The following is a 16956-nucleotide window of genomic DNA, read 5'->3' on the forward strand; positions in this document are numbered from 1 at the left end:
GCACGTACATCACGAGGTGAGTTGATAAATAAAATAAATGTACTCCATGGCAAGCAGCCGTGATGGTAAACAAGAGCACGCAGCGCCCACGCCTGACTCGAACATCGTCCCAATGAACTATATGAATGTGAAACGCACTAGCCAGCACTCAAGTCCGCGACGTCCCTTCATCCTCGTTCATGGCCTTGATAGCGTCCTGCATCGCCAAAGCAAAATTTGACGCGGTTTCTATCTCTAAGCTCGTGAGAACATATTCGCTGGCAGCGGGTGACGACTCGGACGGACCCCGCGTGAATCCGAACGTCGGCGGAGGGCTGCGCGTCGTGCCACCATCGTAGGGACGCATGGGGCGCAGCGGGATAGACGAGGGAGGCTGCGGAGCGAAGGGAGTCGACAGGGTGAGCGACGTGTCGTTGAAGCCTGCCTCCTGGTTCGGCAGCCGCCGCGCCTTCGAGGAGCTCGAGTTCAAGTTCTCCAGATCTAAGTTGTTGTAGCTGCTGCCCGGTGACGGCCGGGGGCTGACGATGTCGTGGAAGGTGCGCTTCAGGCTGCAGAGAATGATGATGAGAGTGGGGTATATGCCCTGTTCGAGAGAATCAGGATGGCACCGCCACTGCTCAAGCATCACTCACAGTGATCTGGGGCACGGCGTTTTGAAATATCTGAAACACGAGGCTTCGCGAGGGAGCCCAATCACCATGAAGCACGTCCAACGCGATATACGTGACCTGCAATGAGAGATCAATAATCGGCACTCGAGATGCAGTACTTTATATGTCCTTACCCACACGATGCAATATAGTGCTCCTGATTCGATGAGCAGCAGCAACACGGGGAGACATCGATCGGGCCCTATATGCCACCTCGAGCCACCACAATTAGACGTGAAATACCTTGACACGAAAGTGAGCTTCCAGCAGTGCCGCAGATCCAGAGCGGTGTTGAGGCTCTCACCAGGCACGATACCCAACGAGAAGAGTCACCAGCGCGTTGGTGCAGAGGGTCAAGGCGATGCACAGCGTGTGCATGATGATCAGCGCGAGCCCGACGCCCGACTCCGCAGCCAAGTCGGCGCCCGACAGCACAGCTCGGATGCTCAAAACGAGCACCGTCGACACGTCTGCGACGGTGGCGATGATCAGGAACAGAGGGAGGACGAAGACGTGCTTGTTGCGGCCCCAGAGCACCCACGCCCGCCATATCACGATCAGATCTCCCAGGACGAACTGTTCTGATCAGCCTGAGGACGGACGCGCTCGGAGGGGAGGACGGACGCGCGCACGTTTAGACACGGGAGGTACTCCGCCAGTACGCAAGAAATAGACGGGCAGAACCTGCTCGGCGGTGTCGGGCCGATTGTCAGGGACAGAACTACATGCGAAGTCACGATGCCAAACATGACGATGGTCAGGACAGTCAGGACGATATGCGACATGGTTTTCCGTCTGGTTCTGTGTGATCGAGCATGAGACGCGTAATGCGAGTGGTGAGATTGAGAGAGCAAGGCCGGACGAACAGGAGGATGTAGAGGGTGACGCAAAACAACGAAGTATATATGCCTGTTATCCCATCAGCTGTGCACGATCAGGGCGCGGGAAAGACGCACCATAGAGAACGGATTCGGTGAAAAGAGAAATCGTAAAGTCGTCCATATTCGTAAAACCGAGAATTTGTTTTGAAAGAAAAGAGTGAGCAGATGTAGATGTCCTGGCAAAAATGCCAGCAAGACATTTATACGACCTAAATCTTTCATGATAGAGCATCATCAAAGACCTGTTCATCAGGCATCGAACCGGTGCACATCCAGTATAAAGTTAGCACTGAAACCGACGGACGCGATGCGGGGTGAGCGCAGCGCGCCTGAACTTTTGATCTAGAACAACTGCAGGGGCTGCACACAGCTACACACCATCAATTTAGCCCTGAGACTGGCCACACGGGGGGCCCGATGCAGCACAAACGCGTCAGCGCCTTTAGGACAATCCAAGCACGATCACATGTCGCCACCCGCAAGCCTGAGAGCACTGAGCAAAGATAGCACTAGATAGCGGTGCACCGGTGATTTCTTCCGTAGGCAGCAACGATGGCGAAACTTCCCTCGGTTTTGGACGCGGATATAGGTTCCTGACTGCACAGGCCCGCAGATCCGTGGGTTGTCTACAAATAGCCACAACTCGACGAAGAGCTGGCTAAGGAGATCCCTATAGATTGACTGATATGCCCACATTGTCGAAGTGCAAGCAGCAACCAATTAATCTGCTCTAAAAGCTCCCAAGCGTCAAGATAAGAAGAAAACGCCGAAGATCTGCAGAGAACTAACTATTTTCACAAAGTTCGTCCCCGTCCTGAGACAGCGACAAGCATTCGGAAGCCAAATCTATCAGGCAACTCACGATAGATGGCAAATCTCGCGGTCAGGCTGTTGCATCTTTGAGACTTCAGTCAATGCCTGTTGCGTCACACCAATACGTGGTGATAGCGAAGAAGAAAAGGACTAGTCAGCGCTCATTACTGCAAAACCAAGCAAGAGTGGTGGTAAGAGAGGGGAAGACGCGATCGATGCGCGTGCGCTACTCGGCCAATGCCGACGTTTAAAGCGGAGTCTTTGCCGCTGAGCGCGGCACTAAACAACTCAAAAGTCTTCATTTCTACTTGCCCGCCCAAACATCATATCGTACAGGATGAACAGTCTCCATGATTTGCAGCCAGTATCCCTGTTCCAAAACTTCTAACATAGTCAGGAACAAGATTTAGTGGCCAGCGCCGAACCCGCTTAGTTATTATCGCCAGTCCCCGAGCTGCCAAAGCCCATGGCGTTCTTGGCCTTGTCCATAATCGAGTCCTACAAAATAAAACACCCGCCCGGTGAGCACGCGAAAATCGGCTGCCGAGGGCACACGCACCTGGTTTTCGTTGGAGTTTCCAGATATGGCGTCGCCGGCCTGCTGCGTGCCCGATTTCTGGCTCTGCGTGCGTGAGCAACGCGTTACGCATACGCAAGAGACAACAGGTCAGTGACGGGGCCGAGATCGTGGTCGGCTGTGCGGAAGGGTACTGACCTCAGGCTGCACCGTGGACGCGACGTTTTCGTACATGCCCTTGGCCTTGTCGCCGAGCTGCTCGGTGGCCGACTTTTGCGAGTCAGGCTGCGGGTCGCGCACGCTAGGTCAGCATCATCGCGGCATTGCATCCGACTAGGCGGAGAGAGAGGCGGCGCGCGGGCGCACCTTCATGCTGCTCCCCATCTTGTCGGTGAAGGATTGACGGCCGGCGTTGGACATTGTTGTATGTATGAAAACGGGGGAGGAGCTGAAGAATGTTTGTGTGTGCGTGTACGAGGGAAGAGGCAAGTGTGGGGATTGGGTTGGGTTGAGCGTGTGCGGGGGCCTATTTATGCGAATTGGAGCCAGGTCTGCGTGGGGCGTCGGGCGACCGATGGGGAACAGGGCGCTGCATCGACGCCGACGTCATCTAGCAAGAGCAAAGGAAGCCACAAGGAGATTTCGACGTCGATGTCGAAGCGCTGCAAATGTCAACGGCGGTGCTGGAAATCTCACTTCCATGTCTTAGGAGCGAGAGGTCGGTGCGCGCATGTTCTACACCCGAAGATGCATGTGCGCATTGAGGTAGCCGTCTGCAAGAGGGACTGATTGAGGTTAGCTTCTACAATATGTGCACGCACTTGTGGGGCGATGGCGGGCCTTACTCGTTCCTCGAAACATGCAACATCCTTCCCTGTCATACCTTTGTGAACTCGACCAAAGGGAGGAGTGAAAAACATGTTTTAAGTTTCGGCGCTTTTGGTGACCCTCAAATATTCCTAGCAAGGACGTGAAAGAATGTTTCACACACTGCAGGTGGTACATTCATAAAAATACAAGAGCGACAGAGATATTGTTACATAGATCGAATTCGTATATGACCAATAGCCGTGGTCGATAATCCTCGCTACTCTGAGAGCGTTGACCCTCAAGTTCTGTTGCCAGAGCCGCCGAGACCAACAGCCTCCTTGGCCTTATCCATCAGGGACCCCTGCGTGAAGTACATGTCAGCGCCGGCGACGAAGATACGAGGAGGCTTCTCATACTTTGTTCTCATTCTGGTTGCCGGAGAAGGTGTCGCCGATCTGCTGGGAGGTCGACTTCTGACTCTGCAAAGGTGAAGAAGTAGTCAGAAGGGAGGTCCGAAGGACATGGAGAAGGGAACGGACCTCTGGCTGCAAGGACGAGGAAATCGAGTCGGAGGTGCCTTTCAGACTGTCGCCGGCGTGCTCGGCGAACGACTTTTGAGAATCAGGCTAGGTCATGGCGATGACAGCGAGGAGCAAGCATGAGTATGTATGCTGCACAGCAGAGGAAGAGCACCACCTTGAGAGCCGACCCTGCCTTGTCGGTGAACGATTGGCGGCCTGCGTCGGACATTGTGATATTGAAAAGTTTGGAGAGTGAAAGGCGACGAGTTTACTAAATGCGAGTGTGATTGAGTTGATGAGTGCGTGAGTGCAAGATGCTGAGAGAAAGAGTGGGGAGTGGGAGGGTTTATATAGGGCTGGCGGGGGCGCGGAGCGACGAGTCGAGTCGATCGTATGCGCGCGTCGGGGAGGGCCAGGTGACCTGGGGACGACGTCATGGGTGTGCGGGTGCGTCACCGCAGTGGTCACCGCGCAGGCGGGGGGAGATGCGCACCCGCGGGAGTGACGTCCTTGGGAGGCTGCGGGACGCGGGTGCGGCGAGACGAGCTGTCAGCGTCACGGTCACCGAAGCACTAAGCACGGCCGCTCTGGCGAGACTCGCGTCGCGATCGCGCGTCGTACGTGGGTCTCGTGACCGATCTCGCAGTCCTGTGAAACAATCAAGGGGGGGAGATGTGGGGGTGCCAGTCTTGATCTTGATGTGTGTTCGTACAAATGTAGTGCGTGATGCAGATCATCAATGGACCCGTGATTTCATCGAGTCGCCTCTCTGCAGAAGGCGACGACGACGACGACGACGGGTAATGATACCTTCTGTAGTAGCAGCTTCTGAGCGGCGCGTTGCGCAGTCGGCATGGGCGCGGATTCGGATTGGTCGAGCAGGACGCGTACGTGGTCGCGACAGCCGATTGGCTGAGGCAGGGGAGGCTCGGTGCAGGTCACGGCAGCACGCCCTGCAAGTTGAGGCAGACGCATCGCAGAATGATGGATGTGCATCGCATGATAGCTGACGGCTGGTGTGAACGATGTCGCAGGCGGGGGTGGGTATGAGATCAGTGATTGGGCGGCTGAGCAAGGCACGTTTACGTGGCAGCGAATGGGATTGCGGGAGAGAATAGCAGGAGAAGGGGAAAGATACTCGATAGCGCTGGGTTGCGGACGACGGCGTGGTTGCTTGGAGACTCGCCCACTCTATATAACACGGGACCATTCTGCGCGAGAACAACGAACAGCCGACTCTCCAGCTCAGCCATGCCTGCCCTGGCCGCCTCTCTTCTCTCGCCAGACACACAGGTCTTCTCCACGCCTCCCACCAGCCCCATCTCCATGGACGACCTCGACTACCAGCCCGAGATACAGCCCTCGCTCTCCAGGCGCAGCAGCAGGCCCTCCAACCTCCTCATCGACCACGTCCAGTCTGCCTGGAACTCGGACATCATTCTCGAGGAGCAGTCCCCGCGCGTCCTCCCCAGTGGCAGACTCCAACCCATCCCCCGCGCGACCACCCCCCGGCCCTCCAAACACGTCCACTCCAACGGCAGCCACGTCGATCCCTCCCACCCCCCCGCTGCGAACGGAAACGGCCTTGCGCCCCCGATCACGATGACCTCACCCGACCCCCGCCCCGCCGTCGCCTCTCCGTCCACAATCCAGCACACCCCGCGCTCTCACCAGAACCCCATGTCTTCCCCCTGCTTCGTACACTCCCACCTAGACAAGGGCGCGTCCTTCACAGAATGGCTCAAGCAGCGCCACGGCATCGCACCCGACGTCGGCGTCGCACGCGGCCTCCAGCACTCTGCCACACCCGCTCCTGAGCCCGCCCCGCCCCGCCCCCGCCGCTATAGAAAGTTAGAAAACGGCCAGGTCATCCCCGTCCCGTACGACGACGGCTCCGTCTCAGACTCGTACGCGGTCGATGCCGAGTACGAAGAGATCGACGACGACGAGACCGGTGGCAGCCTCACAAAACAGCTCGCAGAGACCGCCGTCGGCGTGCGCGAGATGAGCAAGCAGCTCGGTGAGTCCCCCACTCGCCCCACCCCCGCTCCGATCGCTCACGATTTTCGCCGCCCAGGCCGCGCGCGCATCAAGTCCCACGTCCAAAACGTCCTCATCGTCACCAAGGCGCGGGACAACCGCCTCATCCAGCTCACCCGCGAGCTCGCCGTCTACCTGATGACGAAACAGCGTCACGGAGGGCGTGGTCTCGTCGTGTGCGTCTCAACCCACCTCCACTCCCCCTCCCTCCTCCTCCCTTACCCGTGCGCGTTCTCCGCCGAGCGAGGCCTGACATAACCCCGCAGTTATGTCGACCACCAGCTCCGCACCTCGCGTCGCTTCGACGCCGCCGGCATCGAGCGCGACCACCCTGAGCTCTTCATCCCCTTTCCCCGCCGCCGCACATCCAGCAACAACTCCTTCTCGTCCTCGACGACCTCGCTGAGCATGAGCAGCATGAGCGAGAGCGGCCCTAACGAGGACGGCCAGCTCAGGTACTGGACCGCCGAGATGTGCAATCGCAGCCCCCATCTCTTCGATTTCGTCGTCACCGTGAGCCAGGCCGTTCTATTCCAATCTCACGTGCAACATTCAAGTCCACTAATATAACGACGCACAGCTCGGGGGCGACGGCACCGTGCTCTTCACCTCCTGGCTCTTCCAGCGCATCGTGCCGCCCGTGCTGCCCTTCGCCCTCGGCTCCCTCGGCTTCCTCACCAACTTTGACTTTGCGGACCACCAGGCGGTCATGGACAGCGCGATCGAGTCCGGCATCCGCGTCAACCTGCGCATGCGCTTTACGTGCACCGTGTACCGCGCGGTGCCGGCCGACGAGCTGCGCCGCGCGGGCAAGGGCCGCCGCAAGGCGGTCAAGAAGGGCGAGACGGGCGAGATCATGATGCGCAACCTCGAAAAGGGCGGCTGGGAGGCCCTCGAGGGAGGCTGGCACGCCCACGAGAAGGAGCGCGAGGGCGGCCGCGCGCAGAAGGACAAGGAGATCATGTGCTTCACGACGCGTCCGGTCGAGAGCTTCGAGGTCATCAACGACCTCGTCGTCGACCGCGGACCCAGTCCCTATGTCAGTATGCTGGAGCTCTTCGGTGCGTCTCAGGCCCCGGGTCCGCATATGTGCTAGCGCGAGCTGACCGATGCGACGCTAGGTGACGAGCACCATATGACCACCGTGCAGGGCGACGGGCTGACGATATCGACGCCCACTGGGTCGACGGCGTACTCGGTAAGGCCGTCATTAACGCGCGTCCCCGTCGTCGTGGGCGCTTACGCGGGTCGGACCCCCAACAGGCTTCTGCCGGGGGGTCGCTTGTTCATCCAGAGATCCCGGCGATACTCATCACGCCAATATGCCCCCACACGCTCTCGTTCCGGCCCATGCTTCTCCCCGACACGATGGAGGTCCGCATCTGCGTCCCTTTCAACTCGCGGAGCACGGCGTGGGCTTCGTTCGACGGGCGCGGACGCGTGGAGCTGAAACGTGCGTCTTCTTTTTTTATACCTATCATCGCCTTGTGGACGCTGAAAAAAAAACTGCTCCATCCATCTTTTTTTCTCCTCTCCATCTTGTGTTCGTACGCGCAGAGGGCGACCACATCAAGGTGACCGCGTCCAAGTACCCGTTCCCGACGGTCTGCGCGGACAAGCAGTCGACGGACTGGTTCCACGCCATCTCGCGCACGCTCAAGTGGAACGAGCGCGAGCGGCAAAAGTCGTTCGTCGTCGTCGAAGAGGGGCCCGTCAAGGCGCGCTCCAAGAAGGAGCGCGAGCACACGTCGAGCAGCTCCGAGGCGACCGTGCTCGCGAAGCAGGCCGGCGACCAGGACGAGGAAGACGAGGTCTCGGACGAAGACGACTCCTCGTCCGAAGAGGAAGAAGAGGAGGAGGAGAAGTTCGACATCGACGACCTCTCCCCGGAAGGCACCCCGCCGGACGCGAAGAAGCCTTCCGACAGCACGCTCGAGACGGCGCAGCGCAAGGCGCTCGCAGAGCAGCAGAGGCAGCAGCAGCAGCCGCGCGCGGAGGACGACACGCGCGAGGCCCAGCGCGCGGCCGAGGCGCTCATGGGCTTGAGCGTCGAGGACGGGCGCGCGCAGGCGCGCAGCAAGTCGGGCGTCCGGTCCGGCGTCGACAGCCCCGATCGGTTCGCAGGCCCGCACCCGCACCCGCGGCGGCTGTCGCCGCGGCACGTCGAGTTTGCGAGTCCAGCGGGGATGTCGGCGTCGTCGAGCACGGCGTCGCTCGATTGGGCGCCGGGCGCGCATGGAGGCCATGGTGGAGGGGGGGAGGGCGCAGGGGTGGGTGGGATGAGCGGGATCAGTCATGTGTTGAGTCGAGGTGCGCGCGACGAGATGAGGACGCCGACGGCGAGCGAGCATGCGGCGGGGAAGCGGAAGGCGCGGTCGAGGTCGCGGGGGCGGTATGTGGAGGAAGCGCCGCCGGTGCAACCAAGGGCATTTGCGGTGTGGGGTCAAGACGAGAGCGACAGCAATGCAAGCGATAGCGACACATAGTTGCGAGTCGCTCGGTGGGGATTGGGTGCTGGGGATCAGGTGCGAGAACTCGTGACGAGGGTGGATCAGACGCTGAGTGGAGCATGAGAGGCGATGAGGGTGGTGTGAGAGAGATAGGGAGGGGGTTGGAGAGGAAGCCTGCTGTGCTGGTGAGCTAGATCTGTTGCGTCATGATACGTGTTTCTCTGCTTTCGGAATGTTTTCCCTGACAGGCGGCAGGGAATCCTGTCGAGGAAATTTCCCTGCTGCCCATGCCCTAATAGATTTATCGTCGTTCGCTGTATATTTTCCCTCTAGCTCGCTCGCGTTCGATAACCGGTCACTTGCTCATACAACATACACACAATACACACAATACACAGCCGGCAATTGTATTTCTTTTCAAGGGTGGTCTTGGGCATGGTCCGGTGTTCTTTGGCGTCATAGGCATGGGGGTCGAACGTCAACGTTCGGTCCTTCCTCGACCAGCGCCCAGCGCTCACAGGGCGCCGTCACGACGTAGAGCGTCATGCGCGCTCGCGATTCTAAGAACACATGTTGTTGTGCGCGCACGTCAAGGTGGAGGGAGCAGATCGATACCCCGCTATCCGAACGATCTCGGCGGCGGACTCGTCGCGCAGCGCCGGCCATGGCGTAAGTGGCAAATGCGCACCCCTAAGCGCACGCCACCCGTCGCCCACGTTCCGAATACACGTACACCCGCGCCGACCTCGTGTCGGAAACCCGGATGTAAAATACGCGAGGCGTGCGGGCGGCCTGTGACCGCCACCCACCCTCGCAAGGGTGCATGGAGTCCTGAGGATGCAGGGGCGCGGCACGGGAGTTTGGCCTCGCCTCGCGTCGAAGCGAGGCATGGGCCGCTGCAGTCAGCTGCAGGCCCGAAGGATCAGTGGGGACGAGGGGCGCGGTCGCGTTGATTGGGGGCAGGTGATAAGGTTCTGCGTTGAACCTCGGGAGAACGCAGTCGACCGCGTGGTGTTCTGGGGACGCAGTGCCTTTTACTAGCCAGAATCAGAGAAGCGAGCTCGCTATTTCACTAGCCATCACTTGTACATCGCATGGGAAGGCTTCAAATACGTATGCGAAGACCAGAAGGGCTACTACTCGTTCGCACGCAGCTGTAGATACTTTGTCATAGCCACCACAAGATTGCGAGCGCTGTAGGAGACACGAAACTAATATAGCTCGATGACAGTGACAACTCCTTCGAATTCGAAGCTGGTGCTGCCAAAAGAAACAAGAAACAAGAAACAAAATTTTACACGTCACGGCGAGTAGACAATCTTTCAGAAAAAAAGGGTGTTGCGCAGCACAAACCTCTCGAGCTTCCTATAATCCGGCCGGTCCTTCGCGACAGCCCATAGCCAAGTATCCAAGTCAGGAAGAGTGATTTCTCGGAGCCACTCCAAGCCGCGATCCTCCGGCTCTGCCACGTCCATCGAGTGTGCGTATTCGACGATCAGCTCGCAGGCATCGATCGCCGCTGCACGCAAAATGTATGCTTGTTCCGCTGTAAGCACGGGCCCTTCTTTCGGCACCTCTTTTCCGTTCTTCACAGCCTTTCCCGATGGCGTCTCCGGCGACGCCGCGAGGAGCTTCTCCAGACTCTCTTCTGATCCCGCATTAGGGAAAAGAGAGGAGATGGATGGAGCTGCGGTGGAGAGATCAATTACCCCTAGATGTATGAGGATCGAGGGAAGTACGTTGTCTGTAAAAACCGGGATGGAAGACGTGCGAGGGACCGGGAAAGGTGGGGACAAATGCCCGAAGCGGATGGCAATACCGTTGACGAGGAAAAGAGCTTTTTTGAAGCAATAGATCGCTGCAAGAACACAGGATTCTCAGCAGTTTATTGTGCACAAGGAATGTTGCCAACGCACGCTGGCCATCTACAATTCCCATGTCCTGGAAGCCTGGAATTCCCCTGACAAGCTGAAACGAACGAGAACATTGTTAGAAGAGAGCCAACTCGACAACGATGCGATAAATACCCGCTCCACAATGACATCCACCGCCGCTTCATCGCCGTTGGCCTTCCCGGCTCTCTCGCCTTCTTTCAAAGCCTCCACAACGAAGCTGCCCAAGTCTCTGTACCGATTGTTGACGAGGAAAGCTCCTGTCCCGTTGAGGAGCTTTCTCAACAGCTGAACCAATTCCCATCCAGGTCCTCCGACCTCACCCACGGTTATTGCGGGCATACTCTCGTGCGGTTTCTCAACATGGATGCTCACGCCTAACAACTCCGCTATCTTTGTGTCGCCGATGTCCCTCATTCCGCGGGCGCTAAGGAGATCTCTCTCATCGTCGGCAGATGAAGATAGATAAAGACCAAAGACGAATGCGCGGATCGAGTCCCATGCACCGCGTCCTGTCTGTTGGTGCAAGGGAACACGATAACCCGATGCGATGTTCAACAGCGATAATATTGCTAGAAGATTCAGTTCGGCGAGCGGCGAGGGAAAGTTGAGAGGCAAAGCAAGGCCATGTGAGGTCGACGCGATACGATGATAGGTCGTCGTGAATGCCGAAGAAACGAGTAGGCGCCTGATGCTCGACGGCTTGATCTATATCCAAATTATGGTGTGTGAGTCTCCCAACACATCGTGTCTTCGGATGATAAATAGGGGAAACGAAGGGGCTCAGCGCTAACGGTCACGGCCATCTGGCGAGGAAGAAGGGTCGGAAAGACTTGAGGCCGACGGGAACGACCACAAGACCAATCCTACAGTAAGACGCGATAAAGCAACCGTACAAACGAGCGCCCATATACCGACGACCTCCAACCCACCGCTACCGGGAAATCGGCAGGTCCAGATTCCACCGCTCAGAATCTATCATTCAAGTGGGAAGGACCCTTTGTCTAAAGAGCCCAAAAGGGTTTACAATTTTCTAGAAAATTCGCCTGAGGTCTACCCTGTAATCTGATGAGAGCATCGGCTCAAAAATGGCGATTTTGTAACCGTGCATACGCATACCCAAAGAACTTTCGAAAGGACTTTATATATAACTTACTGTAATATTCGCTATTTGACGCACAGACCGGGAGGACTCGCGGATTGACTTGATGAAGCTTCCTGATGATGGGAGTGGAGGGACGAGGGACGCCATCTCGTAATTATAAGCAATGGCAGCGGTCAGTGACGCAGTAGTCGATCAGGGATTCAGGTCAGAGCTATACGTCGGGCACTTTGGATCCGATAGTCTGAAAAGAGGCCATTGTCACTATATAAAGAGTGCGTGAGATGGCAATGGTCCGATTGGATCCACTTACATGTTTCGTTGACTGACTTGGGTCGAGTCGGCGTTTGACGCAGGAACTTGGAAGAGGAAGGGACAACGGTCGTGCGAGATCGTGACTCAATGGACCTGATTACTATCATAAATAACGCAGGACAAGACAGTTTTGGCGGGGGTGATGAAGAGAATCAGACTGTTTGCGATGGGATCTCAACACAATAGGATGCGTATCTTGTAGTGATGGGTCGTATGGCGTCTCCGGGTTTACGCAAAATCAGAATGAGCGGGACCAAGTTGCCTTGACTCCCCGAGGGTATATCGGTGTCTACTTACTTGACTTACCTATTAGTTATGTAGGTAATAGTGTTACTTGAGATCCACTTATCTGCACGGAATCTTGTTCTTACTCCAACCACACCTCCAAGATGTATCGACTGCTCTCCAACATTAGTGGTCCCGCTCTGCGGTGCACAAAGCAACTTCAATGGCGACAGTACACAGCTTCTGCAATAGAAAGTGAGTTTACGCCTCAACTGTGCATGTGATGTCTGGCCTATTTTGTGTGCTGATACCCAAAGCCAGCTGATATCCGCACCCGTCTTTTGACCGGCTTGAAGACCTCCATGAAAGTAGGGTTTGATACCATAATTTTGGAACTTGTTGTGATGAATCATTACTTCTGACAGAGCAAGGACACCTTTGCCTCGACCACGATACGTGTACGTTGGTTCTCGATCGTACGTGTACCAAAGGTCTTATATTTCTTATAGTCAATTCTTTCGGAGGTCTACTCAGCAGACAAGGCCTCGCCCGAATCGAAAATACCTTCCGCCACCATCGTCTCGATTATCAGAAAGGCCACTAACCGCCGTGTATGCTGCCAGTGACGTGACATGGATGGATGGCTGACTGTTCGGTAACCCATCATTACAGATCGACTCCGCTGTCCAGTTTACCCAAGCGCAACGCCCGGACCTGGCTGAGAAGGAGCAACACGAGGCTGATTTTCTGTCATCCTTTCTCCCGCCCCTACTCCCTGAGTCTGACATAGATCACATCCTGGGAGAGGTCATTTCCGAGCAAACCGCTGATGCTCAGAGTCATCCTGGCAAATTGCTAGGAAAGGTTGTCAAGGCATTCTATTCCAAGGTTGACAAGTCCAACGTAGACCCTACTCTGGTAAAGCGAAGGGCAGAAGCTTTGCTATCTAAATGATGATACTGCATCACCGGTGTTCAATCGAGCGCTAGGCAAATTATCTCCTTCATAACCGCATTACTCTTGTTCTGCACGAACGCCCTGCGTGCATCGCCTATTGGGTTCTCCGTTCAATACGCCTTTTTACTTCGTGAATCTATTGGCGCCTACAGCATAACGTCGGACTTGGCGTGGCAGTAGAAGGAATGGCAGAATCAGAAAACCAGCCAATTGACATCCACTGAATCCGTAGACTACATTCCTTTCATGCGCAGAAGCCCGCCAACATACAATGTTATAAGTAAGTTCATAGCCGCGTGCCATTTTGAGGCACTTCGGCATTTTTTTGACGTATACAACGTGGGGAGCATTCGGAGTGACTTACCGGTACCTTTTATCAGACTTATTTGGACATCCATCGAAGCAAGAATTCGTTACAGTCGATGACAGCGTCCCAGGTAGTATGTATAAATAGCTTGGTACATGTCTTCATAATGGAGAATGAACGGAAAGACCTGCAACAAAACGAGACAGAACGACGGAAACTAACGTGACAAAACAAAACCTTCATTCCACAATTTTTATGCCTACAGAAATAACGTCTACAGATTAGGCTGCGGAAGGCAAACCGACTGATTCCGAACCGACTGATGCGTCTCGTACCGCATCGTCTGAGACTCGGACACTATGAGCCGCACCGTCATCTCTCGTTGTTCTGGACAATGGCTCGGGTGTAGCCGATGAGGCTGAAGCACCCGAGCTTCCGCTGCTGGAGGCCTGCCTGCTCGAAGATGCAAGGCTCACACCTGCGCCCTGAGCAGGCACAGGAGGCAAGACACTCCTCACTCTCGTGAGTTCCTCGATACAACGATAAACGGCTCCCGAGACACCCTCTAATACTCTCAGCCTCTCGTCGATAGCGTCTCGGGTAAGTCTGTCCAAACGAGTCAGCTGGTCCTCTGTCAAGGTTGGAGGCAGCGTCGACATCGAGGGACGATCAGCAAGCGCAGTGTCCTGGCCCCGACTTCGCGAGTCACCCTGTTGTTGGTAGGAAGGAGTAGGACGGAGCGAGTTTGGAAGTATTGGACGCCCTGCTGTGTTGTGATGATGCCACGATGGCCCATGGTTCGTCTCAATCATTGGTGGTGGGGGCATGTAATGGGGTTGAGTAAGAGAATACACGGGAATCAAAGAAGGAACGCCATTAGGTAGTCCTGCTGGGCCGTCTGGTGTTGAAATTGCTTCTGTTGAGCTTGGAGGAGACTCGGAAGATATGCTACGATTTGAGTCAAAAGGCTCGTGGCGTGAACGATCAGAAGCCTCATGGGAGGCACTTGTTTGATTTGTGGATGAACTGGACTTGCCCATCCTTCGCAAGGCAGCAAGAGCAGCCGCATCTCTTGGTGTAGACGAACGGCTCTCTGTGGAAGACTCGGTGGTGGGATGAGTTGCAAGCCCAGGCGAAGATAAAGGCTGTTCAGATGGCGGGGGAGCTGTGGACGAGTGACCGTCCGTGGAGATGATGGGTGGGGGTGGGGTGTTGTCAGGTGTATTGTGTTCCTGTGGGACCGGTGCCGGCCATCTGTCATCAATACCCCAGGGATGCCACTGACCGCCAGGTCCATAGAAGCCCTGAAACATCGGGGGTGGATGGAGTTGGTGTGGAGCCTGAGGATATGCATAGCCTTGTGGAGGAGGGGCAAGCCCCCAGCCGAAATTTTCACCGCCATGCTGTGCAAGTTGCTGGTATTGAACTGGGATATACTGAGGAGGTTGAGGAGGTTGAGGTTGCGGGATTCCCAGTAGTCCCCGCAGTAAATTGCCAAACGGTTGAGGAGGACCGCGCAGGCCAACTGGTGGTCTAGCATTGCCAGGGACGCCAGCCGGTTGGGGCACGGCGCCCCGAGCGGCGCCTCGCCGGCCGGCTCTCCCAGATGACGCCTGGCCGTCTGTACCTAGGACTGCACGGCGACTAAACACAGACCGTCAGGTTTCATAATCAAGAGAATTCGATGGTCGGGACCTACCATGTGGGACAACTTTGCTGCCGTTCAAGCCACGAACGAAGGCAGTGGAAATGAAAAATGTGTCCACAAGGAAGTTTCTTCGGCGTAATGTTTGGACCGTCTCGAGGTGTATCAGATGTATCAGGATGATCTCGATGCTCGTCATCCCTGAGAGTATCACGCACTATCATCTCTTCACGACAGATGATGCAAGTTCGGTCGCTCATCTCTACCATCTCCGCTTCGGTTGCATTGGGGTAACGTTCGTCCATATTTCGAGTTGCGTTGTGGTAGCGGATGAGCGTACGAAGGCGGGTGATGAAAGACCGAGCTGTAACATATATATCACGAACAACATTCAAAGGCATCCCATAGAATGTGAGAATGAAAGTGAAGAATGTCAGGTACGTCGTCAACTTGAGGAAGTCTGTAAGGTGAGCAAGGTGAGTTCGTAACGCCGGCGGTCGCAGAAAGACGCTCACCTGTCATCAAATCAACGTAGAAGACCCACATGCTTTTGTTCTCCCAAGGAGGGGCATTTTCACCACCACGATATGCAGCACGACGAAACTCCCAGATAGACAACGCATATTTCGCCATTGCATTCAAAGCGCTTGCCATGAGAATGGCATACTCCAGGCGAAAGATATTCAGAAAAGGAGATTGTACTCTTGGCTTTCATGCTGCTCACCTCGCTTGCAAACAGCACCATTGCCCCCACACCATTAGCTAAAATGCTTTCCACAGCAAATCCGAGCATGACGAAGTTGGTGATCCACAGAAGGACAAAAAGGCTGTTGATCCTGACATGGAAGAGCGCAGGTGGTCCTGGATATGGCATTTGATCCATCTACGCATATATGAACCTAGAGCTTGAATAAAGAGTGACGTTCATACATACCCATTCAACTCGATCAGCCATGAGCCAGTGAAATGACTTGACGAAGAGAAGGAAGCCAAACATGATAGCAAAAGGAATGTCGAACTCATCTCGAAAGATGGTGAAAGCGAGCAGTGACTCCGTAACGAAGAACCACATTCTGTCGTAAAGTCGCTGGCGCCGAAGAGAGGGTGTCAAGAGATGGATTGCGTCGTGAGGTTTAGACACTTACCTCCACCTCCAATGGTCTCAGCGAGCCAAAGAATATTTGCTGTACGATCCTCCCTATGACCAAGGCGACAAGGAGACTGAAGTTCGCTAGCACCTTGAATGTTGTGGCACCGACGTCATTCTGATGATACATCTGGAGAAGCTGGAAAACGCACGAGTATGCTTCTGCTGCTCTTCGACAAGTAGACAGTGACGGAATAGAAATTGCTGTGAATCTGCAGAGCATTGGCGATCACAACGGAAATCGCGACTGTCGAGGACAAAGTGTACAAAAGAACTCGGTGAGACACTAGTGTTCCGGCTAAAGACTGCAAGCGAGGGCGGAGAATATCCATCATGGACATGACTGCTATCAGACAATGGCTCGTAGGTTGTGGCCCTCTCAGAGCGTCGTCGATTCAAATGATTCGAGCAGCGAGCAAGCGATGGTGGTGGTCACAGCGCATTGGGAGACACGACAACAGTCGACGTGGCTGACGGAATAACACGTGGGGCTAATATTAGTCGGTCGCTTCTGTAGCCTTGTACTCTCAACAGATCGCAGAAAAAACTGCAAAAATACGCTCTTATGCTGGACGTCATGCAGCAAAGTCTCTCTCCAATTCCGTTCACATCGGTCGTTGCGAGATGAGTTTCTAATCGCAGTACAGGATATGCGCGGCTGGCTGTCACAGCGTCCTCAAACGT

At 55.7% G+C, this 16956-nt stretch overlaps 10 protein-coding genes across 10 annotated transcripts; 2 read left to right on the forward strand and 8 right to left on the reverse strand.

The window, feature by feature from the left end:
- Positions 1 to 148: 148 nt before the first annotated feature.
- HETIRDRAFT_101818 (uncharacterized protein) lies at positions 149 to 1652 on the reverse strand (the record flags this gene model as incomplete). Its single annotated transcript, XM_009549120.1, has 7 exons — positions 149 to 583; positions 633 to 728; positions 785 to 893; positions 955 to 1226; positions 1283 to 1451; positions 1517 to 1559; positions 1607 to 1652. 7 exons carry the CDS (start codon positions 1650 to 1652, stop codon positions 149 to 151), a joined length of 1170 nt encoding a protein of 389 aa, XP_009547415.1.
- A 1121-nt stretch (positions 1653 to 2773) lies between these two features.
- Positions 2774 to 3281, reverse strand: hsp12.1 (heat shock protein 12.1; the record flags this gene model as incomplete). The annotated part of the gene is made up of 4 exons (XM_009549121.1): positions 2774 to 2842; positions 2904 to 2960; positions 3060 to 3146; positions 3228 to 3281. 4 exons carry the CDS (start codon positions 3279 to 3281, stop codon positions 2774 to 2776), a joined length of 267 nt encoding a protein of 88 aa, XP_009547416.1.
- A 688-nt stretch (positions 3282 to 3969) lies between these two features.
- HETIRDRAFT_418675 (uncharacterized protein) lies at positions 3970 to 4421 on the reverse strand (the record flags this gene model as incomplete). The annotated part of the gene is made up of 4 exons (XM_009549122.1): positions 3970 to 4032; positions 4088 to 4150; positions 4211 to 4297; positions 4368 to 4421. 4 exons carry the CDS (start codon positions 4419 to 4421, stop codon positions 3970 to 3972), a joined length of 267 nt encoding a protein of 88 aa, XP_009547417.1.
- An 8-nt stretch (positions 4422 to 4429) lies between these two features.
- HETIRDRAFT_410032 (uncharacterized protein) lies at positions 4430 to 5237 on the reverse strand. The gene is made up of 2 exons (XM_009549123.1): positions 4905 to 5237; positions 4430 to 4840 (listed from the first exon to the last, which is right to left on the reverse strand). The coding sequence occupies exon 1, from the start codon at positions 5165 to 5167 to the stop codon at positions 4946 to 4948; it is 222 nt and encodes a 73-aa protein (XP_009547418.1). The 5' UTR covers positions 5168 to 5237; the 3' UTR covers positions 4430 to 4840; positions 4905 to 4945.
- Positions 5238 to 5518: 281 nt separating this feature from the next.
- HETIRDRAFT_320344 (uncharacterized protein) lies at positions 5519 to 8718 on the forward strand (the record flags this gene model as incomplete). Its single annotated transcript, XM_009549124.1, has 8 exons — positions 5519 to 5716; positions 5846 to 6212; positions 6270 to 6408; positions 6499 to 6745; positions 6813 to 7293; positions 7354 to 7430; positions 7496 to 7685; positions 7790 to 8718. 8 exons carry the CDS (start codon positions 5519 to 5521, stop codon positions 8716 to 8718), a joined length of 2628 nt encoding a protein of 875 aa, XP_009547419.1.
- A 1014-nt stretch (positions 8719 to 9732) lies between these two features.
- On the reverse strand, positions 9733 to 12225 carry HETIRDRAFT_385320 (uncharacterized protein). Its single transcript, XM_009549125.1, has 5 exons — positions 11990 to 12225; positions 11731 to 11920; positions 10710 to 11282; positions 10599 to 10650; positions 9733 to 10540 (listed from the first exon to the last, which is right to left on the reverse strand). The coding sequence occupies exons 2-5, from the start codon at positions 11824 to 11826 to the stop codon at positions 10005 to 10007; spliced, it is 1257 nt and encodes a 418-aa protein (XP_009547420.1). The 5' UTR covers positions 11827 to 11920; positions 11990 to 12225; the 3' UTR covers positions 9733 to 10004.
- On the reverse strand, positions 11880 to 12098 carry HETIRDRAFT_319572 (uncharacterized protein; the record flags this gene model as incomplete). Its single annotated transcript, XM_009549126.1, has 2 exons — positions 11880 to 11920; positions 11990 to 12098. The coding sequence occupies 2 exons, from the start codon at positions 12096 to 12098 to the stop codon at positions 11880 to 11882; spliced, it is 150 nt and encodes a 49-aa protein (XP_009547421.1).
- A 155-nt stretch (positions 12226 to 12380) lies between the features above and the next one.
- Positions 12381 to 13170, forward strand: HETIRDRAFT_418679 (uncharacterized protein; the record flags this gene model as incomplete). The annotated part of the gene is made up of 5 exons (XM_009549127.1): positions 12381 to 12471; positions 12538 to 12584; positions 12642 to 12674; positions 12726 to 12827; positions 12889 to 13170. The coding sequence occupies 5 exons, from the start codon at positions 12381 to 12383 to the stop codon at positions 13168 to 13170; spliced, it is 555 nt and encodes a 184-aa protein (XP_009547422.1).
- Positions 13171 to 13572: 402 nt separating this feature from the next.
- Positions 13573 to 14378, reverse strand: HETIRDRAFT_440453 (uncharacterized protein). The gene has a single exon (XM_009549128.1). It carries the CDS (start codon positions 14305 to 14307, stop codon positions 13762 to 13764), a length of 546 nt encoding a protein of 181 aa, XP_009547423.1. The 5' UTR covers positions 14308 to 14378; the 3' UTR covers positions 13573 to 13761.
- Positions 14379 to 15175: 797 nt separating this feature from the next.
- Positions 15176 to 16613, reverse strand: HETIRDRAFT_321057 (uncharacterized protein; the record flags this gene model as incomplete). Its single annotated transcript, XM_009549129.1, has 6 exons — positions 15176 to 15585; positions 15641 to 15791; positions 15850 to 16008; positions 16060 to 16212; positions 16271 to 16363; positions 16425 to 16613. The coding sequence occupies 6 exons, from the start codon at positions 16611 to 16613 to the stop codon at positions 15176 to 15178; spliced, it is 1155 nt and encodes a 384-aa protein (XP_009547424.1).
- Positions 16614 to 16956: the final 343 nt, after the last annotated feature.

This window comes from Heterobasidion irregulare, assembly GCF_000320585.1.
Source record: "Heterobasidion irregulare TC 32-1 unplaced genomic scaffold scaffold_06, whole genome shotgun sequence".
Taxonomy (NCBI): Eukaryota; Fungi; Basidiomycota; class Agaricomycetes; order Russulales; family Bondarzewiaceae; genus Heterobasidion; species Heterobasidion irregulare.